We start from the raw sequence: 23,364 nt of genomic DNA on the forward strand, positions 1-23,364 counted from the left end.
TCTGATAGTCCAGAATCCAGAGGAGGAGCTCAATGGTACTATAGATTGAGGTTTTTATTGCGTAAAAGTCTCTTGCTGCTGTAAGGCAGAGTTCAAGACTATGAACCAGCTGGTGCTAAGCAGAAATGCAATTAGTCTGCTGTTTGGGTGTTAAGAGCCAATGTAGATCACATTCAAGAAAACAGAAAGGTGGCTGAGGAAACGTACAAAGCAGCAGCTCTATTTCCTATTAAAACAATTTGTTCAAAGGCTGCCTGCAACAAATTGCTTTTTATCCATTTTCCCGGGAGCTCCAATTTCCACCTCTGCAGGTTTTAATATTCTTCCCAAGCCATTAGGAGAGAAAGCAATTGCAACACCATTCAATTACCCTTAATAGTATTAAATTCACTTTCCAACGAGTATGAGAAGTCAACCTTGGCACGCTGATGTTAAACAGTTTGAATCCGGAAGAAAACAAAAATTTTTGTTATTGAATTGTGAAGTAGAAAGAAATTCTGAAGCAGAAATTCAGAGTTTAAGAAATGTTCTGATCTTCCTAAGAATGAATAAATCACAGAATTTTCAGCCAAAGGGATCTTAAAGATCATCCAGCCCAACCTCATTTCAGACAGGGAAGGTGACTCCCAAAGGTCACATGGCTAGTAAGTAGAAGGGCTGCCCCTGGAATCCCGATGTTTTGACTCCTAGCATCTCATCCTTTCACATCGCCTTATTCTGCCCTCAAACCTGCCTTGTTTATTGGGTCAGAGGAACTCACATCCTTTGAAGGGTTGGAACCTGCCTTAAAAATCAGTATGGTGGTGGGCCGGCCCGTGGCTCACTCGGGAGAGTGCGGTGCTGATAACACCAAGGCTCCGGGTTCGGATCCCATATGGGGATGACCAGTTCGCTCACTGGCTGAGCGTGGTGCTGACAACACCAAGCCAAGGGTTAAGATCCCCTTACCGGTCATCTTTAAAAAAAAAAAAAAAAAAAAAAAAAAAAAATCAGTATGGTGACCAAGATTTGTAGTTATAATTGGGCATAGATTTGGCCAGGAACTACCTTAAACAAGGGATGGGAGCTAGGATAGAAACCAGGGAAAGCCTGGAAGAGAAAGCAAACACATCCTGCAGTTGGACAGAAAAAGAAGGGAGGTTCTAGGAAATATCAAATGAGACTGGCCCAGCAGAGGATTTAGCGTACTCAGTAAGCCCAAGTTCTCTGTATTCTTCAGATTCTTTAGAGGCAACACCCGGAGATTTGCATAACCCTTACACTAGAGACTGGGATGGGGCTAGGGGTCATCATACCCTGGAACTATCTGGAAAAGGATCAACATCCCTTGAAAGACAAACAGGCTAAGAACTTCAGCCAGAAAATCTCTGGAATGGCCAAATCATTACTCTTAAAGGTGTGGCTTGGTTTTTGGAAAATATCAAATTAATGAGAACAGAGGGTGTAAAGCTGTACTGAGAATGTTCTCTTCCCCATTCTGATATTTCACGTAAAGACTCCAAAGTGACAGACCTGAGCCCCACATCACTGGCCAACCTGTAGCTATTCACTCAGTTTGAGCTACCTGGGTGCTTGTGAGTATCCAAACCATCAGGTGAGGACTGGAGGTTCTGGCCACTGAAGAGACCAACAGCAGGTAACTGGCCAAGCAGCACAAGAAAAGAGAGACCTGATGCCAGCACCCAGAGAGAACAGGTGGCTAGTAGAAGGCCTATAACCACCATGTCATGGGACTTCCAGTCAATACAGTTGTGAAGAAGTGGTATTTTATTCTCTGGAGAGAGACCAGAATTCAGAGTTTATCTGTTCAATAATAAAATTAATTGCATAAGAGAAAGTGCCTGAGATTACCTCGGAAGGTTGACATTTTCATGAGTTCTTGGCCATAGCATCGAGTATACCTGAGATTGAAAAGCTTGTAAATTTCTTGTCAAAAGGGAAACTTACTGGCAAGAAAAGGCATCTTTAACACGAAAGGGCCAGGTGAATCTGCAGGGGTATGACACCAATCTGAGAGTTTTGAGAACCTGCCTCACATTTTGAAAGGTACAAACAGACCTGAGGAAACTCCAATCCTTTTACCTGGTCTATCAAATGGAAGAGGGTCAAGACGTTTTCCTAGTAATCCAATTTTCTTTTCCTAAGAAAGAGGCAGTGATCTCCTCTTCCCCAATATCCAGGATGTGTCAGGAGAATCAATTAGTCAACACCTTGTGTTGATTTCCTCCCCCTAGAATGAAGGATATGCTTATAGTGGAAGATAGGAAACCTCTCACTCTAACTTAGCATTCCCTGAGAACTGAACTCCTGCTGCTCCCAGGGTAATACAACGTCCCAAGACAGTAAATAGCTCCTCTTGGAAAACTGTTGGATATGGAAGGAAGAATTTTGTATACTCTAAAAATGAGATTTTGCCAGAGGAGACATATCTTCCGTTCTGGAATTGGGATCTTGAATTATAGCTTCTAGTTTAAAGAGCAAGTGATGTTTCAGAGGGCCATGGAGAACTATACAACCATTTTCAGGAAAGAAATTGACAGAGGCGGAACATGTTAAGAGAATGAGCCCCTCTAAGTACTGAATATCACCAGCAATCTTAAAATGAACCATGGGATACAAAAAGCAAATACTGTAAGTATTAACATTGGGTCATCATCAAGAACTAATAGTTTAATTTTGTGCTGGACTTGTGGAGTATTCTGTCCAGGTCTGGGCATGATATTTTTAAAATTTATTTATTTATTTAGGGCATATTTCAAAAGGTTTTTTTCGTCTATAAGAAGATGGCCAAGATGTGACAGGCACAAAAAGCATGCCATGTGAGAAATGACTGAAAGGACTAGGGAAACATCAGTTCGAAGTAAGATTAAGGGGAGATGACCAAGTATATATCTGAAGGGCAGAGAGCTGTACAGGGAGAATCCACAGGCAGACTTCAGTTCATAGTAGGAAAAAACCCTCTGGTTTATCAGAATTGCCCCACCTTTGAGTAATAAATGCAGGGCCACCAGAGGCTATCTGACCACAGGTCAAAGCTGTAGTAGCAGGCGTCCCTATGACACAATGGAAAGCTGGACCGAATGACCTCTGGCTTTGCCACTCTAAAATCCATGACTCCCATCAGTGGGTTGAGAGTACCTCATCCCTTTAAACCTCTATTAAGCAGTCATTTCTCCCATTAGCTTCTAGGAAAGCAAATCATTCTCCCCTGAATATAACCACTGGAAATAATCAAGTTCACCACCATTCTCACAGCACAATGGGCGCTATCTTCTGTCTTCTTTGTCACAACGTTGCGAGTGTCCTCAGATACTCTACCTTTGTCACGTATGTCTTTCCAGCCTGCTTCCATGCCCTGGTCCATCTCCCAACGATCTTACCTTCCCCACCTCTCATGCTTCCTCGCAATGACTCCATTTCTCATTAGAAGGTGCCAGAATGAGGACAGGAAAAGAAGGACAAAGGGAGGTGAGGCAGAATGGGGTGTTCAGAGCCCAGAATTTCTAATAAAATCACCTTGCAAGGGGAAGGAAGACAAGTGGGATATGAGAACAATGGACTGACACTTATGCCATGGTATGGCTTTTTAGAGAGAGGGCTGGTGGTGCCACCTCTGAGGCAACAGAGGGATGATTTTCTAGTCCCCAGAGTAATAATTTTCCATAACGGCCAAAGACAACTGAGCTCAGGTGCTCTCTGTTCTAGCTTTTACACCATCAGTGAGGGAATGAGGGAGGAGAAGGAAAAAAGGACAGAAGGGAATAAATGAAGCCAGGGCCATCTGAGTTTTGGAGGAAGGGCTAGGCATGAAGGAGGAAGGAATAAGGGTTAAGACTCATCAGGGATGTTACTGGGTTGTTGACAGAAAAAAAAAATAATTCAGTTCCTGAGAGGTGAAGAATAGAGAGCTTCAATGCAGAGTCACTGTCACCTTGGACTCTATCAGAAACACAGTTCCAGAGGCTGTCAGATGATTAATTCAACATCCTGCTATTTCTCTTGGCACCCCAGACAGGATCCCGGACTGGCCACTATAAGACTCACCTATATAAGAGGATACCGGGTCAGTATAAAAGGCCGTGGGGCTCTGGTTTAGGTACGTTACACGTTTGGACCAAACCCAGTGTGGACAGAGTAACTGAACAGCAGGAAGTTGGGGGATCCACCGCTGAGTCTGGTGGACTCCCCCAAGGCCTTCTGCAGATGGTTCAAATGATCGCAATCATGCTTCAATTAAAACGGTCATAAAACTTGGGATAGGGGTGTGGGAGGAACAGGGCATTGAGAGTGTGGAGATGTAGAGTGCAGAAGAGGTGACTGAAGCGGATCAGAAAGAAGTGTCCTTCCACCAAAACATTCACTTCCTTTGGCTGGAAGGCGATGGCTGGAAAAGAGGGCTAGGGCAGCAAATGCTGTTCCCTCCCTCCTAAATCTGGAGCCTAGTCTATTTGGACAGTTTGCTGATGACTCTGATGAGGGCACCATTTTCATCTTTCAGCCTCTGGTTGTCAGATTTCAGTTCTGTTAACACCTGTAGGGCGACAGAGGGAAAGATATGTTAGAGCTTGGCATGACTGCTATTTCCACCCTCCCTGACCTGGCCAGGCCACCCTGGTGAGCAGGGCCTTCTGAGACAGCATAGGTAATGAACTGTCACCGCCCTTTCTCCCAGGGATGAAATGCCCTTGAATCCTCCTATTTATTGAGTTGGTAATGCTAATATTTAGGGAGATCATAGGCTTTCCATCTTTTGAGCTAACATATTTAGCAGTAATATCTTAAAAGTATTTCTTTGTATATCCTTTCATTCTATTGAATCAGTAACTATTTTTAACTGCTCCTGTCTCTGAACTCATCTCTATTCTAGAGAAACCGGGGAGAGTGCCAAAGTGGGCTGGAGAGGACACAGGGAAGGAATTCAGGAGGGAGGGAGGGTGTAGTCAACTTCACACCCCATCAAAAACAGGAATGCTGGCTATAGGGGCAGAACTCAGCTTTCCTGCCATACGTGCAAGATTTAAGAGTCTTCCTCCTGGTGCGCCTTTGGTGAATGGAGTCCCCAAAATTCTTGCTGGTCATACTACACATATCCACTTTCTTTTTTTTTTTTTTTTTTTCCCTTTTTTGTCTTTTTTCGTGACCGGCAACGGATCGCAACCCTCAGTGTTGCGCCCATACCAGACCGAGACCGGCAACGGGATCGCAACCCTCGGTGTTGCTCCCACATCTCACTCAGCCAGTGAGCAGCCGGTCTGTATGTGGGATCCGAACCCTTGGCGGGAGCGGTGCCGCGCTTCCCAAGCGGCGCACTGTAGCAGTGCGCCACCGGGCCGGCCCCACATATCCACTTTCAACCAACTAAAACCCAGGGAATTTACAGATATTGTCACAGAGCTGCAAGGCACAGTGAACACTAGATATATATTTAATTCCCCCCAAAACTCCCCATTAATGGTTACTGAGGGATACCAAGAGGCCTTGTTGGCAGTTTTAGGGGATGGCATTGTCATTCTAAGAGACAGATGCTTGCAGGGGAGGGGAGGTAGTGGAGATTCAATTCTATCTGTTCTGCCATCTTGGAACATCACACATAGTGTTGTCCAACTTGTGAAACAAAGGAAAAATAACAGCCTCAGGTTCCAGCCTGGATCTCCAAGTCTTTCTTATGTGATCAGGCACTTTGACAAGTATGTTGTGCATCTGTAAAATCCTAATGGGGATATTGATAGGGGTACGGTTTATGTGTGGGCTCTGTTGGTAGCAAGAGCGATTTAGATTAGAATGTAAGTACATCTTCACCATGAAGGCTACAGAAATCTACACCACATCTGTTCAATACAGATGTCCTTTGATTGACTGGTCATTTAAACTTACAGGACCCTTGTGGCAAGCAATGCCCCCAGTAAAGGGTGGCCTGGGCTGAGACGTTTGAGGCCTGTTTATTTCTAACTCTGGCTTTGCTATTAACTACTTAGGGGATCTAACTACACCTTAAGGAATATAATCTTTGTTTCCTCTATCTCACAGAGAAGGTGTAGGTTAAATTATACAGGTGTATGTCTATGCACACATATATGCATCAAAGATACATAAATAATTTGAGTTGGGAAAAAAGGAAAACATTACTGAATACCTATAATGTGGAAGGCACTGTGCTAGAGGGTCTCACTATCAATTCGTGAGTCTGTGATACAGTTGTTATCCTTATTTCTATAAATGAGGAAAAGAAGAATTTCATAACTAGTCCAAGGCACCCAGCCAGTAAATGGTAAAGCTAATATTGAACCCAGTTGTGTCCAACTCCACAGATGGTCATACTTTCATTACAGGTGAAGTGCGGTGGAAAACAATACACCAGAAACTGTCATAGCCCAGAAACTGAAATCCCAGCATTGTCACTGTCATTAATGATCTGTATTACTTCAGGCAAATCATTCAACTTCTCTGCATTTCTATTTTAGTATTTTTAAAAGAACGATAATCCTTGTCCTACTCCCTCATAAGGTAGGGACTCTGTGAGGCCCACAGGAGATAACAGATGTGGAAGTATGTTGACATATGTAATGTGTTCTGCAATCCTGACTGCTTCTCCTACCACTATGAGTTTTCCTGTGAAAGTGGGAAGGGAGGCAAGTAATCTACAGACTTCACTAAGAAGACTTTACTCCAGAAAACATCAAAATAAAGTTTCAGTCCTTTGACCCTGCCTCTCACCTCCAGCTCAATCAAAGCAGCTCTGGCTGCCGTCTTTCATGCCTCTAACCCTGCAAACTTGCCTACCAGAATCAAGTGCTTAGAAACTCATTTCAATAAAATTTCTGGAAAAAGCCAGCCCAGGGTGGCATTGTGACATTTCACCTTCCCATCTGCTCTCTAATGCCCCATCCTGGGGCCTGCCATTTGGGTAGCAGTGAGACCCAGAGAGCCATGTTCCCATAATAAGATTCCATAGGTGGAAGAAGCTATATATGGCAGTGGATTACATTTCACTGCTTAACAGCTCATCAAATCACAACTGAGCTGCTCCCCACCCTTTTTAAAAAATATAAAATATACAAACAACTCATCAAGCTTTGGTGATTTATTTCCACATTAAGAACTCAATTCCTTGAAAAAAAAATTTGGACTAGGCAGTTTCGCAGCTGCAACATGCTACAATTGACATCTTACAGGAGTGTCAAAAAGTACAAGAAATATAATGTAGAAATCAAGGGCGGAAAGCCTTACAAACCTTACTCTCAAAAGAGGGGGGTGGGGAATGAACAGTGTTATCTGATATTCACTTGAAGTTAAAGAATGATTAAGCAAGAACATACGTGAAAGTACTACACACATCTGAGGTTTAACAACGCTTTCTCATTTCAACTCCCTGGACCTCAGCTTAATTTCTAAATTTCCAGCTTATCACAGCTGGATGTTAAAGATACCTTCGACAAATAAAGCACACATTTTCTCAAATATTACTTCTTACAGCCTTCGATGAGGAATGTGTTAAAGAGGAAGAGGATACAGGGGTCCTGAAGCTTCAGAGACCCAGGGGAGGCTAGCTTGTAGGGTCGGAGGGACTCAGAATAAGTCTTGACTGAACTGCCTTGCTTCCAACCACATGGGAAGGGAGTCTCTCCTTGTATTTTGTTGGCAAGTGGCTTGTACTACACACTGAGATAAGATGATTTCTTCAGGGAACTATTTTTTAAAAAGAAAAAAAAAAGGGCAGGGCAAAAATCTTTTGATCACACCCCCAGTTTAGCTTAGTTATCTCATCTTTCCTTCTGGCAGGGGAGGGGCGGGGGTTGGCAAGTTTTTTCTGTAAAGGGACAGATAGTAAATATCTCAGGGTTTGCAGTCCATACAGTCTCTGTTGGCAACTACTCACCTCTGCTGTTGTAGCACAAAAGCACTCATAGACATAATGACAATACATAAACAAATGAACATGGTTCAGTTCCAACAAAACTTTATTTTTTATACATTGAAATTTGAATTCCATATAATTTTCATGTGTCATAAAATATTATTCTTCTATTAATTTCTTTTTTGACTATTTGTATAGCTCATGGGCCATATTAGTGGGCCACAGTTTGCTGACCCCTGCTATAGAAGGTCATGTACCTGGCAATGGTTTTCTTTACAGGGACAAAATCTTTTGGTAGGTAAATGGCTCTTTGAAAGTTAACCTCTGACAAGTAAGTCCGGGTGCTGAGAAAGCAGAATATTGACCTTCATTCCTCCGCTGCAATGCTGGGGGCACACTGTAGTTGTTCAATAGATCCTTCTTGAATTGTTTAGGCTGAATGCTTAACAAATGGTTAAAACTCTGTGGCAAATATGCAGACAACTTATATCGCAGTGGTTAAGAGCCTGGACTCTGGAACCTGACATATTTGGTTTCAGTTTTGTTTCTACCACAACTTGCCCAAGGTCACTTACTCTCTGAGTGACCTTGGGCAAGTTACTGTGACTCAGTTTTTTCATATGTACAATTACTGTTCTGGGGAATAAATGAGGAAAACCATATAAAGCACTCAACACAGGCCTTAATAAATGACAACTGTGATCAAGATTATTGACTACTGGAAGCATGAGATCTAGTTTAGCCCCAGATCTTGTACTATGTTGCAACAAAGAGGGAAACTAAAAATAACTGGGACATCTTTTGAGGGTCTCTAGTTCATCCCAAGTCAAATTTTCCAGGAATCTCGAGGCAAGTTTTAAAGCATGGAGCTTGGATCTAACAGTGGCTGCCAGGCCGTGGTAGCACTTTCCTTTCAGTTTTTTTTTGCCTGTGATAGCATCTGCAGCAGGATATTAGCTCAGCCCTTGTGGTAATTTGGGTGTTTCAGTTCTAGTGGATATTAGTTGCCAGCTACTGACCCTGAAGGCAAAAGCAAATCGGCAGAAAAAAGAACAGACCCTGGTCAGGACTAATTAGATTGTTGCTGAAAATTAAAACCTCATTTCAGAGCAGTGGTGACCCCATCACACCATCTTGGGATGAGAAAACAAGTCGTCTGTGAACTTGTCTTTCATATCTACAGCTAGGGGAGGGCTCCAGTATGCCAAACACAGTTTTAGGTTCTCAGTTGAAAAGAAATCCCTGCCCTTTTTTTCCATTGCCTGTCATCTCCTTTGCAAAGTTGGCTGCATAAGGGAGGGCCTGGCTGTGTGAGGGTCTCATTTACATAAGGCTGCATTCTTTTTTTTTTTTTTTTTAAAGATGACCGGTAAGGGGATCTTAACCCTTGACTTTGGTGTTGTCAGCACCACGCCCAGCCAGTGAGCGAACCTGCCATCCCTATATATGGGATCCGAACCCGGGGCCTTGGTGTTATCAGCACCGCACTCTCCCGAGTGAGCCACCGGGCCGGCCCCCATAAGGCTGCATTCTGCCTCACAGCCCACACACTTGGGACAGGAAGGGACACATCCCTAGTGCCCAGAGATTTGTGACAGAGATGATAAAAATGCCTCCAAAGAAGGAAGAAGAAAGCAAAGACTATTGTAGAAGGAGGCAAAGAATGCTTATCCAATTCTGCTGACATGGTAGGATGGAGAATGTTTTTGCTGGTAGTGGAGCTGGGCCAGCATAGTTCTCATCTTTAGTTCTAGTACTCTCCATCCAGCAATGTTGTCAGATGTGGGGATTTATTTCTGTCTAATATCTAAAGGGTCGTGGTTCTCAACCACAGTTGTAGAAAAGTAACACGAGAGCTTTGAAAAAAATACTGATGCCCAGGTCTTCACCCAGACCATTGATTCACTGGGGGTGGGTCCAGGCACAGCTAAATGTTAAATGCTCCCAGGTGTTTTGAATGTGAAGCCATGGTTGAGAGCCCCTGCCCTAGGCCCAATAACAACCTGGAGTCCAGAACCAACCTTAATTGCTCTAGAGGACCAGGATACAGGTGGGTTGCTATCTACTGAGAAAACTCTCAGTTTGGCAATGACTCCATCAAAGAGATGTGTATATGTGTACATACAAAGGTACGTGCACACACGTGTGTATACCTATGTGTAACTGAGTGAGCAAATCCATATTCAGTCTCTAGGGAAAAGAAGGTAGTGCGGTGATCTTTCCACATATGCTGCTAGCCCAGGCCAAGTCTCCCCCCAGCTGCCTCCCTTAACTTAGAAAGTCCCATTCTATGGTCTCAGTATTGGCTCTTTCCATCTCCAGGTGACCAAGCTTTATAGGAAACTGCATATGGAGGCTCTGATGGAGGAGATGAGCACAGAGCATCTGGGACTAACAAGAAGACTGAACCTGCCTGGAGTAGTGGAGGAGGGAAGTGTGGTGGAGAGCAGGGGCAAGAACTAGAGCTCCTGGGTGTCCGAGGACTCCATGGACTCCGAGAGCCTGGCCACCACTCGAGTCAGGGCCCTGTTCTCAGCCTGCAGTTGCTCGTTCATCTGCTTCAAGGTTTGGATCTGTTTTAGCTGGTGGAGGTTCTGTAGAGAGTGAGACATGGAAGGGACAGACAGACAAGACAGAGAGAGACAAGACAGACCAGAAGAAAAAAAAGTAGGACAAAGATATCACGTGACTTTTTGTTTTTGTTTTTAGTTTGCATGCAAGAAAGGAAATGAGAAAGGCAGGAGTAATGAGAGCAAATGGGGGGCAGGGGACGAGGAAGAAAAGCACCAGGGAGGGGAGACCTGTGTCTCTGATTCTTGGTTAAGGTCTAAATATGCAGGAAGTCAGCCATATGAAAACAACCACCAGGCTCTCAAAAAGCACATCTGGATTGCTTTGGAGAATGACAGCCCACCACGTGGCTTGGGGCTTTCTGAACCACATGGACATGGCTGAGCCATAGTCTCAGGGACTCTTCTTCACCACCACTGGGATTGTAGCTGAGGACTCGGTATTCCTAAATCCAGCTGCTGCCCTTCTCTCTCCTCTCCTCTCCTCCTCCCCCATACTCAGTCCCTTACCCCCACTTGTTTTCTTTCTGGGTTCTTTTCTTACCTCATTTACTTTTTATTTTTAAAAATAAAACAAGGAAAATAAATGTTCTGTTATTTAAGCATTTTTTGTATAGGGCATGTGCTGTTTAGAAGGTTGAAGTGATACATATCAAAATAATAAAGAACTCTCAGCTCTCTGGATAATCCTCTAACCTGCTTTGCAGGAAACTTCACTACCCTGCTAGTTCTCTGCAGTCCAGAAAGCTTGTTCCAGGATCCAAGAACTGCTAACCTGCCTCTGACCTGCTATATATGATTATATGCATCACTAAATTCACAGCTAACTGTGCTCTCTTTGTCCCAGTTCATACAGAGGCTGGGAACTGCTTAAAGGTGTTCACAAACTGACTCATACTCTGAAAATTATAGCTGTTCACAAAAGTTGGAGAAATCATAAATATCCAGTGAAAATGGAATTGGCTGGACCAATGCGCTAGTCCAGCCCTTACTATCTGTCTTACTATCTGTTGCAAATGGAACAGAATAACCAGCCAACAGATATTCTTCCTAATATGCCATATTCCATAAGGGATTTAGAGACTTCAATAAATGGAATTACGTCACAGATCTGCCCACTCTGCTACTTGTGCTTCCCAAGCAGTCATCTGCACTGACCCTGAAACAGATCATCAGCTCTCTGGGAGGAGGGAAATGATTTTGTTACATGAATGGGGTTTCATAGATGAGGATGGACAATCCTGTGGGTTATAATGATGACAAAAAAGGCCACCAGGTATCAGAGAAAAATCTCTCATACCCGCATGAGGAGAAGGATGGAAATGAAAGATTAGTGGAGGTATAGTTGTTTGGGAGTGAAGAAGCAAGAAAATGAAAGGTAGCAGGAGGGGAAAAAACAGTGAAAAGAAAAAACAAGCAGAGACAAACCGCTGAATTTCTCTTTTTCCAAAGGGGAGAATGACCACCTTGGAAAAAAGGCAGAGCAGCCAAACAGTTCTATGTGGCCACTGGCGGGTAGGGACTGGCAATTCTCCTTGCCCACTGCAAGCATCTCAGCCATGGAGAGGACAGAGGAGGGAGATCATGATGCAGCATATGGAAAAGTTTCAAGAGATGGGTAGGCACCAAATTTAGGAACCAATGGAAAGTCCCTGGCTCTCACCCTTCTTTGGTGTTGACATTGGACCAAAGCTTTCAACATAATCATTGTCATTATATGAAGTGGTCCTAGCTTCCCAGGGAATAAATAATATTAAAGACATGAACTACGAAAATGACTCAGTCTAACATGTGTGTACAAGCAGACTGAGGTGGAAGAATTTGGAAGTTATCTGCATGAGAGAGAGAGGGGCAGGAAACAATCTGGTGGAATGTTCTACAGGAAGCAGTGCTGAAAACACGGTGAGGAGAGGAGAAGGGAGGGGAGGAGCAGTGGAGAGGAGAGCAGGGTGCGCAAGGGCAGAGCCTAGGGATAGAGTCAGCTAGTAATATTTCAAGAACAAGTAAAACAAAAATCTCAGGAGCAGTCTAAAAGAGGATTGGCTACTAGGCCCCTCTCATACAAAGACCTGGGAAAGGAAGGGAAGGTCTGGCAAGGAGGCTGATGCTGAATGGAGGGTGCAGTAGAAAAGGAATCAGATCTGATGTGGGCACATCCCAAGACCAAGTGCAGACCTAGCGCAGCTCACAGTGACACGCACACCTGTCAGAAACAGCCATGTAATCCTACTCCAATCCAAGATCCCGGTGGACTTTCTCCTGGGTGGAATTCATAAATACTTGCCTTTCCAAGTAAAGGCCAGAAAGGCACAACCCATCTCACAACCTCAGAGCCCCACATATATCTGGTGAGCCCATCTCATGGTTTCCTCATTTCACCTGGACTTCATACTTTGTTAAAGTCAGAAGAACAGGCACTGAAGTCACTTTCTGTCCTTGAGCACCGACTGTATTTTCAAGCGTTCGCTGGAGGTCATCTCTACTGATTGTTCCTAAACTGAATACGCAACAAGCATGGAGACTATCAGGCCCCAAACTCTATTAGGACCAGATTTGCTGGCTACCTAGCACACAGATTTTGGCCACTAATCACTCTAGAGAGTTGGTCACCATAAACAATAGTATGGATGAAGAGCTTAAGGCTAAACAAGCATTTTCTTAGATTCCTTTAGGGCCAATCACACCAATTTTGTAATGTCTGTATCTGTATATTTGAAGTTTTTGCCTTCAAAGAAGGTACTACAGACAAAATTGTTGTGACTGAGGCGGCCCTGATACTCCTCCGCCTTGGTCCTCTAGGGGGAGCTGGACGATTTACAAAGTTGGTATTAGGCTTCGATGGAGCAAACGGTGTTTAGGGGCTTTGGGGCCTGCAGGCGTTTCTTCTCCAATTGGCTTTGTAATTGGTAGTGGAGAATAATGGCAACTGACTAAAAAAAAAAAAAATCAGTCTCAAAACAGCTTACCTGTTGGTCTGGGGCCTAAACAATCATGATCTGGCTCCACTTAATAATTTAAACAACTGATTTTAAAGTTGCTGGCAAATGGCTTATGGCTGGGAGAGCAAACACTCTCATGTAATATCTCTACAGAGGAAAGAAAAGAACTCATGACCTAGTTTAGGAAATCATGGCCTGATGGGATAAGGAGAGAGAGAAACATGTAAGCCTGTCTCAACCCATAGGATTGAGAGCAACCAGAACCGAGGGGCTTCTGTATTCACCAATTTAGAATTGGAATAGAAATAAGAAAGGACTTCAATTTCTCCGCTTTTGGCCACTTTCTGGGTCTTTGTGTGTGGGCCTGCATGGATATGACACAGCGTTCCATGACTGGTGGGTAATGGTTGGCTTTGGGGCTCCTGAGTACTTACTGGAAGGCACCAGCTTTGCTCTTATTTAGATTCTCCAGATCAGTATTTAGGCCATTTCTTAATGAGCATCACTGACAGCTGCCGAACAGCAGAGTATGGGGATGGTATAACTCAGGGGGTTCAAAAATGGAGGAGCCCCCATGTCCCCAGGAGCTGTGGGTATTCATGCATCAAGAACTGTTTAGCCCTGCTAACATACTGCTGAGTGCGAGAGGACAGTTCTGTGTGGTAAGTGAGGTGGGTTTGGAAAAAATAGAAGGTGGGGAAGTTTAATGGTGTTAGGTCATACTGTTCTCCCATCGCAGGAGAATCAATCATTTATTATTTCTACTTCTTGCTGCTCTGAATCAACTTGGAAGATTTAAAGTATTTGGGCAGGTATTCCTTGAAATTCTTTGTGAATGTTATCAGTTACAGCCTTGGGATGGTGAGTAGAGAATGCAGGGCAGGGCTTGGCATTTCTCCTTTATTCTGGAATTATAAAGAGTAACAGATTATGAATGCTGGATCTTGTGTAAAATACGACCTTGTCAGATCCAGAAAAGTTTTTTTCCAATAAATAACCAAACTTTTTAGGCCACTGGAACAATAAATGTCTTTCCCAAAGGGCTCTAATTGCCTATTAGAGATGCTTGCTTACAGAAGGAGACCTGGGGACCTGCCTAATACTGTCCCAGTGCTTCAGTTTCCCAGCTGCAGAAACCTATGTCTCACCAGATGAACACTTGGCATCTCAGAACCAGCAAAATAAGATCCCTGAAGAAATAAAAAAAGCTGAGCAAGTGCTAGGTGATAGTGGGCATATGGTATCATGCATTGCAGGGATCAGATGCTCTAAAATCATATCCAGGTGGCTACCCTGAGCAACTCTACATTCCCTGCAGCTCTATATCCCTCTTCCACAGCAGCAAATTGACTCCTTTGGTTAGATTACCAGTTCTTAGCATTCAAAATTGCCCAGGATGGCAGATGTGCATTAAAGTGGTGATGGAGGTGATGGTCACTGCAGGTCATGGTGAGGGGAGAAAGGAAAGCAGTGAGGCCTGAAGTGTATCTGGTGGCATGAGCTTATTTTTGTGAGAATGCCAAGCATTCCTGAATATTTCAGGGGAAATGGGCTGGGGCAGGAAATCAACATGTGAATAAATTTTTATTCTGCTGCAGAATGACTCAATCTGTGTTCCTTCCAGCAAGGGATGGGTTGGGGAGGAGCAACAGGGAGGAAAGCCTCTGGCCATGCTCAGGCTTCCCTAGGCACCTAATGGGAGGCTCTGCAGAGCTGGAAAACTCGTTCTAGCCTTTCCATCCAGCCTCTTGAGGGTGAAGCCATTGCTTGAAAAACTTTAAAAGTTCAACTCAGGTTTGTCTCTAGCCTACAGATTTTCCTTTAAACCAAAGGCAGCATTTGTTCCTAGAAGGCCTTTGAGGTGGCCACAGTGGATGCTGTATAAGCTGAAAGAGACAAAGAAATGGCTACAGAGAGGTGCTTACCTCCTCTTCAAACATCATCTCTTCTAGAGGGTGTTGACTTTGTAGTGAAATTTGGAAGGGGCAGGCCTATGCTCAAATATGCAGTCTTGACAGGCATACAAAGACAGAAAGAAAATCTCTTCATACCTTCATCTCTTCCTCCATTTCTGACATTTTCCGCTCCAAGGCTCGCCTCTCCTGTTTAGAAACAATGAGATGATTGAACATCTAATGGAACTAGAAGGGAGTCAAAATGCTGCTTCCCAGTTGCCACGTGATCAGCGGCCTCTTGGTCAAAGGGTTTGTCTAAAACAAGGGACTCAGGCAAACCTTACTTGGGTGATTTGAGCACTGTCTGATCCTGCCACATGTGGGATGGAGCTACTTTACTGATAAAAATCACATTATTTAAATTTCCTATCAGAAAATTAGAAGATATGTGTGGAAACAACTTGCTAATATGCAAACAGACTAGGGCACTCTGAGTTATTCTGTGGAAGTTGAAAATTTCATGGAATTTCAGATGACTGCAAGTGACCAGGATGCTTCCTCTCTATTTTTTTTTTCCCTCTTGCTGTCTATTAACAAAAAAGCATCATTACCTTCAGTAGTGCTCCCCCTAAATTCCTAGAGAACTGTTTCTCTCATGATGCAGAAGAGATGGTGAGCAGGTAAGTAGACATCGCTATCTATGAAGAAATAGCATCCTTCCCCTTAGTTTCTTTCTTCCTCTTAGTTTTTCCCTCCCCCTCCATTTCTTTCTCCCGGCAATTGACTCTTGATTTATCCTGAACCCAATGAGGAGTCCTTGATCAGATGAGATACCAGGGAAGTTTGGTTACAGGCCAAGGGAATAAACTTTAAGTAAGATATCTTCAGCTGTTTTCCAAATTAAGCAGACAACAACAGGAGACATGGAAACATATTATACCCCTAGGGTCAAATCAAAGCTAGGGTTCATCAATAAATCTAATGGAGTTTTCTCAATCCAAGAATGTCAAATCCGAGGAAAATATTCTGAGTGCAGTTGTGGGGAGGTCAGCAATTGAACCAGAAATCCTGCCCTCAGTCAGACAGTGAGCAAAGTCTCTGTTGGCTCATGTTTCAAGTCATAAGACCTATTAAATCGATGGCAGAGGGTCTTGCAGAAAGCTTCATTTCTGTTTAAGGTGATGGGAAGGGTAAGGAGACCTCGGACCTGGGGGTGTGTATGATGATTTAAGTAAACCAAAACATATTATGAGTATGCACGTGTGTGCAGTTCTGCCTAGAGGCAGAACAACATATGAGATGGCCTTCCAAGGGCACTTTCCACCCTAAGACTAGAAATATGTAGAAAGTACTGACTATCTGAAGAAGCCAAAATGACTAGCAATCAAATTACTGCCCAGAGTCAGACAAAAAGAATTTATCATCAAGTTAGGAATGGAATGTGGCAGAACTCCCGCCTTCTTTAGAAAATTTTTCCATTGGCATGAACAACAAAGTTAGAGAAAGTCAGAAAGAAGAGATGAAATGGGGGGAAAAGAGACATGAACATACCCGTTTCTCCATCTCCAGCATTGATGATCGGTCAGAGGTCTTCTCTTGTTTCTGCTGAAGGAAAACAGTTGTTACTTAAGTTGTCTGAGGGCTGGGTGAAAGCCCGGTTTAACTCGGCTTCACCAGTGGACATCCAGAAATAAACAGCAGGGCTTCTGGCTTTCACTATAGCAGGGGGCCCCAGCAAACAGATTCTGATAGATTTCTAAGCCTACTATTATTGCCTCTCTGAAGTTTGCAGAGTTCTCACTGGGGAAGGGAAGGCAGTAGTAATGTTTTCTAAAATTTAAAATATTCACAAGTACAAAGACATTACTGAAAGCATGCACGCACAGTCACGCATATGCACACACACACACACACACACACTATCTTTCTTTCTCTCTCTCTCTCTCTCTAGGTCTTCAATGCCAACTACGTTCTTACATCGCACCATCTCCCTCTTCTCCTTTTTTCTGAGTAATATCACAATGAAAAATGGCTTTTGTTCTTCCTGCTATGCTCTCCCAATCTTGAATAGAAATATCTATTCAAAGTCTTAACTCTCCAGAGAAAAGGACAGAAGATAGAAATCTAAAAAATTAAGGGCCAGCCCGTGGCTCACTCAGGAGAGTGTGGTGCTGATAACACCAAGGCCACGGGTTCGGATCCCTATATAGGGATGGCCGGTTAGCTCACTTGGGAGACCGTGGTGCTGACAACACCAAGTCAAGGGTTAGGATCCCCTTACCGGTCATCTTCTAAAAATAAATAAATAAATAAATAATAAATTAATAAATAAACCAAGGAAAGTTAGTTATTTGAGAAAATAATAAGCAAACCAAATAAATTACCGTAATAACTTCGTATAGCATACATTATACGAAGTTATACGATGTTATCAGCACCGCACTCTCCCGAGTGAGCCACGGGCCGGCCCTGGCTTTTGTTCTTTAAAAGGCAGGGGACAGGGCCGGCCTGTGGCTTACTTGGGAGAGTGTGGTGCTGATAACACCAAAGCCGTGGGTCTGGATCCCTATATGGGGATGGCCGGTTAGCTCACTTAAGGGTTAAAAACCCCTTACCGGTCATCTTTAAAATAAATAAGTAAATAAATAAAATAAAAGGCAGGGGATTCCTGAGCTTGAATGTCTAAGTCCCATAGCACGATTCTAAACCTATTCTTTCTGTTTTGGAAATTGAGGCAGTTTTCTTTTAGAGGAGTGGTTTTTTCACATGCAGGTGGGCTTCCAGGGGTTCTGAGGAGCCCATTCATGACATCCACCCAGGTCTGAACAAAGCATTCTACTGTTGTATGTACTGGGCTTCCAGATAAGGCAAGATTTTATTTGAATAGAAGATTTAGAATGTTTATTTTAGATCATATTTCACTTTCAATTTAAATTTTGCAGAGGTGCTAGAAGGTTTAGCCACCCATAGCTAAAAAGTAGAACAACCTCAGGTGATGACCCTACCTTAAATAGGGGAATGGAAATAAACTGTTAAGTCCCTTTTGGGCTTAGCATTACATTCAATAGACATTTAATAAATAGAGGTGATTATTTTTATTTTGCCTAGTGCCGTGCACAGACAGCATTTAATAAATACAGAAATTGTGCTGGTCTTCTTGCAGAGGTTTCCTTTTTTAAAAAATTAAGGAATAGCCAGAACTAACAGCAACACTCAGAATTCTGGCTCCTGTCCTGGGCTTTCACCTTCTGTTCTGAAGATCAAGACTGTCTGCCTTTACACTGAAGAAAATGAAAAAAATGCAGAAGTAGATTCTGTAGCTTGTTCATATCCTCATAAGTCTCTTTGCCATGCCTGAGAAGCTGCAGAAGCTGTGATGACTTGACTATTTGCAAGGTTCACATATATAAGGAACTAGTTTTTTGTTTGTTTTGTTTTAAATTCTAACCCCCTTAGAGTTCGGGCGGACCATTTATGTAAAAGTATTGTATGTGTCCGTTTGACAACTATCTCCATACACATGTGGAAGGCTGATAGGCCCTCCCTCCACTGTCCTGCCAAACAACTCCATTTTTGGTAAGTAGTAGAGACTTGGTTTGTAGCACTACCATTTCTTCTGAATAACTTGTATTTGGCAAAATTAAGTATATTCTGACACACCCAGCAAAGCAGTTGGCTAGACAGTAAATGCTTTTCCCAAGCAACTGGAAAGGCTGATTTTATTTTCAATGCCCTCTGTGCAAGTCAATGTCAGCTTGTTAGACTGCTCACTGCTATGAAGCATGGGCTGGTGGAAAAGCCAAGAACCCGTAAAGGTCAAGAAACATGCTGTCAGGAGCTTCTGCTGAGGACAGAGTGGGGAGCAGGTGAAACTGGGTTCTTCCTGTGGTTCCTCACATGACTGCTCCTTAATTTTCTGTAGAACAGCCCCAGCAGTAACTGATCAAAACCATCATATGATCTGTATTTATTAACCATTGCCAATACATGGCACTACTCAGAATGAAAATTAGCCCCAGATGTCCTTTGAGCGTCTACTGTAAGATATTTTGCCAGGCTCAATAATGCTGGGGTGAAAAGAGACCTTAAGGTTTATTTAGCCCATCCCCCTGCCAGGATGGAGATAGCTGTATCTATATTTTTTTCTTTTAGATTTAGAGACCGGGCTGGTCGGTTAGTTCAGTTGGTTAGAGTGTGGTGTTATAACACCAAGGTCAAGGGATTCCTGCACCAGCCAGCCACAAGATTTAGAGACCTATTTTCCTTGTTTCACAAAATCACTGTAAGCCCAGATGTTATTATCTATCTGTGTTCCAGTCGGTCTCAGAAATTCCCAGTAATAACCATGTTCAGCTACTATAACCAAGCAGAAGGGGGTGCCTCTTCCAAAATGAAAGGCAGCTCACAGGACAGGCCACTCATTTAATGCTCCGCCAAGCCAGCCCGTGGAAAGTGTGGGCATCCTGGCTGTCTTGCTGGGATCCCATATAATTCTGTAGCACTGTCTTCCAAGTGATGGCACCACCTTGCTCATCCTATTCCAGAGGGGTTGCAACAATATGTTTAGAGGGTACTCAATGACCCTGCCCATTAAAACCCCATGTGCTTGGCAGTATACAACCCTAGCATTTTACTCTTTGCTTTTGGATTATATCATATTGCCAGAATAAGTAGCTGACTCTGGTTATCATTTCATGCCCTCCTGGTAAACGGTCATTTCTACGTCAGTTCAGCTTTTGAAATTCTTAATTTCCAGGCATTACAGGAGGGCAATAACTCAGTAGGTTTCTGTTAACTCAGTAATAAACTAAGACAGCTCTTGTTTTAGCTTTCAGCTGTAGAGTTTGTTTAACTGATGATGAAGTTATAGCTCCAGCACCCTCTGAAGCGTCCTCTAATTAAATTACACCTGGAGGTGAGAGGAAATGGTTTATCTGGTTTTTCTGCCACTAAAGTTCCTTACTCCTAGGCCAAAAGAGTGGTGACGTGGGATTGTTTAACTGATGATGAAGTTATAGCTCCAGCACCCTCTGAAGCGTCCTCTAATTAAATTATACCTGGAGGTGAGAGGAAATGGTTTATCTGGTTTTTCTGCCACTAAAGTTCCTTACTCCTAGGCCAAAAGAGTGGTGATGTGGGGATACAATATATGCTATGGGACTGAATCTTTGCTTTGGGACTTAATCTCATGTTCTAGTACCACTTTGCCCTTGATTTGTTATATGACCTAAGCAAACCACTTACTTCTCTAGGCCTAATTTGCTACCTCTCTGCACTAGGTTTAAAAGTGTCTGTCTTGTTTATCCCTCTCCAAGAGGGGATGTGTAGACAAATTGAAATGAAACATGGTGAACAAGAAAGAAACTGTCTAGGACTAGCTTTGTAGCACTGGTTTATATATTTCTAGTAAGAAATAAGCAGGGGGCTGGCCTGTTAGCTAAGTTGGTTAGAGCACAGCCTTATAACACCAAGGTTACGGGTTCAGATCCCCTTACCAGACAGCTGCTAAAAAACAAAACAACACAAAGAAACAAAAAGAAACAAGTAGATTATGCTCCATGATATCAATTATTAGCATTCAGACCATCAGGAGTTGTTCACTGAACTATTAGTTTTCAATTTTAGGTTAAACATTGATTGAACCCTAATCAGGTTAGGATCTGAGAGGCTTCTATCTCACACCTCTCCTGAGGAGGCCCAACCTTAACTCTCTCACCTCCTGTCTCTTAGGTCCCTTGTTTAGTTTGCCTCCCTACATCAACCCCTGCCTCCCCATCTTCTTCCTTCTTCCTCCCCCTTACCTGGGCCATCTTCTCAAGCTTGGATTTTATATCTGCTAGCTCTAGCTGGGCCTCCTGAAGTTTTGTTTTCAGTTTTTGGTTTTCGGTCAGGGCACCCTCATAGAGCTGGGGGAAGGAAAAAAGAGAATCACGTCACCTATGACGCAGGGCTCCCAGAATTAGAACTCACACAGTTTCATCATATGAGAATGCCTAGGGCTCTCTGTCCCAAACCACCATTGTGTGGTAGATGGAGAAGATGAAGGAAGTCTAGGGAATTGAGTACATTCAGCCACCTGGTCTCTTGCTTCTTGAAAATGATGAAGTCCCAGGTGCTGAACACAAACAGAACAATGATGTTCCAACATTAATAAAAAAAAAAGCCATTCCATTTTCTCCTATGGGGCATAGCTCCTCATACAAAAGAAAATTATTGTTTTGGAACCAGTCTAGCATGGATATAGATTTTAGTCAAGTTCTGCTTAAAAGAACATTAACAAAACAAACATTTTCTTAACAAAAATGTTTTTTGCTGGTATCTTAAGTGTCGAAAGGGGAAGTTTTCAAGTTTACTCCTGAAGCTAGGTACTCTTCTGCAAGAATCAAAGGAAATAAACTGTAAAGTGATTTAAACCCTCTCCAAACCTAGACGATGATTTTTTTTTTTTTACTACCACCAAGAAGTATTTAGTTAATATTCACAGGACCTTATTAAAAGCACGTTTGTTAAAAATAACAGTCTATCAAATGATTCTCAGGGGCTCAGAGAGACAGCACCACATTTTTTACCATTTTTATAATTCTTAATTTCTTATTTTTTCCTACACTTCTAAATATCCCATTCTAGACATATGTTTACTACACTAAAAACAATACATAAAGGAGTCTTTATTTAGCTGGTGGAGAGAAGTCTATATTAAAATATTATAATATAATTATAATATAATCCCAGAAACCTGCAAAGAATTAGCTACTTACGCACCTTTTCTTCTACTTATTCAGAACTATACTCATTTTTCTACACTGGCTGAGAAATTTACATGTTGTCATCCAAGAATAGGAAACAAAAAAGACCCTACTTTTTTATAATCCCTGTTGCTGTCCTCTTCCACACGGCTGGTCAGGGTGGCTAGACGGGCCTCCCGGGCCTCCCGACGGGCTCTTGCTGAAGCCCGGTCCCCATAAGAATCGCTGGTTGTAGGGTTACTACCTCCTGATTCCAACCTATGGGTGATAATATTAAAGGTAAAAATTGATTTTGAGAACAAAGTAGTGGGGGGAAGATAATGCTTAAGGTAGTTTATGCCTTTTCTAAGTATTTGAGATCCCTGGCCAGAAACAATGCACAACATTCCTTCCTTAAATCTCTCTCAGCAAGCATTCCTGGACCTACTTCATGGCTAAACTGCACGAGCTTGGAGAGGGAGGCCGTCATTTGCCAAGAACGGAGCTTACTTGAAAAACTGGTGGTTTGGACCCATATGCTGACTTAAATCTTAGAGCTTTTCAAATTAGTTTAGGGTTGAACAGCTTCCTTTAAGAGTGTGTTTTTAAAAGCAAAAGTTTCTTGGATCCCAGTGGCTCTTGGAAAATGATTATAATGAACTGTCAATGAATCAGAAACATATGGATTCAGAGATCTGAGCTGGAGGTTGAATGGCGGTGCATGGTACATGTGCTTTCTAGGTACTCACTCTATTGGTTTGCTAGAATCCCAAAAACTTTAGGGGTACCACCACAGTGCCCAAATAGCTAGTTGTCTACCTATATCTATATTCCATATCAAGAAATCAAGACTGTTATACCTGCAATTACAATTTCTACATCTTCTAGCAATTGGGCTCTTAGAGTTAATGGTGGTTTTATTTCTGGTATTGGCAAGTTCATTAGCGGAAGAGTCTCTCAGCTGATTACCTGTTTAAGTGTACATCTATCATGTTGATCCTTTACTCTGGTTTACATTTTTCTCAAACTTTGTTCTTTCCAAACTATTGTGGCACATGTGAAATTGCTGTGTACCAAACAGCCTGCAGAACTCTACATCCCCAAATTGGGATGGTTTGAAGAGTCACAGCTGTGGAACTTGCATTTTGATGTCTCTGTGGTAGTTACTGCCAAAGCTGAGGTTGGGGGAGCTGAAATAAGTACTAGAAGAGGTAGAGGAGCAACAGGATGACACAGCGAGGGCAGAGGCAAAGTAATTAGTTCCTAATGGCACCAATGGTCACTTTTCTCTTGTACAGAGAGGCTAAGTCCCACATTCTTCACAACATTTTCTCTCTTTTTTTTGTGAATAGAAATCTCTTTATTGACTTTCCTGATTAC

At 42.9% G+C, this 23,364-nt stretch overlaps 1 protein-coding gene across 2 annotated transcripts in view; it reads right to left on the reverse strand.

Annotated features, from left to right (window-relative positions):
* Nucleotides 1-987: 987 nt before the first annotated feature.
* The window catches only part of PPP1R12B (protein phosphatase 1, regulatory subunit 12B), a 168,253-nt gene continuing 145,876 nt past the window's right edge, over nt 988-23,364 (reverse strand). Inside the window, exons 3-7 of one of the 2 annotated variants that reach the window (XM_008581732.1) lie at nt 22,119-22,263; nt 21,061-21,165; nt 16,811-16,864; nt 15,416-15,466; nt 988-4,531 (exon numbers count right to left, since the gene is read on the reverse strand). In XM_008581732.1, the coding sequence (XP_008579954.1) occupies nt 4,445-4,531; nt 15,416-15,466; nt 16,811-16,864; nt 21,061-21,165; nt 22,119-22,263 (442 nt within the window). In that variant the 3' untranslated portion in view covers nt 988-4,444. Of the gene's footprint in view, nt 4,532-9,745; nt 10,450-15,415; nt 15,467-16,810; nt 16,865-21,060; nt 21,166-22,118; nt 22,264-23,364 lie in introns of those variants that run through there. The other variant, XM_008581730.1, reaches the window with a different exon arrangement.

Source organism: Galeopterus variegatus, unplaced genomic scaffold (assembly GCF_000696425.1).
Source record: "Galeopterus variegatus unplaced genomic scaffold, G_variegatus-3.0.2 Scaffold2446, whole genome shotgun sequence".
Classification (NCBI taxonomy): Eukaryota; Metazoa; Chordata; class Mammalia; order Dermoptera; family Cynocephalidae; genus Galeopterus; species Galeopterus variegatus.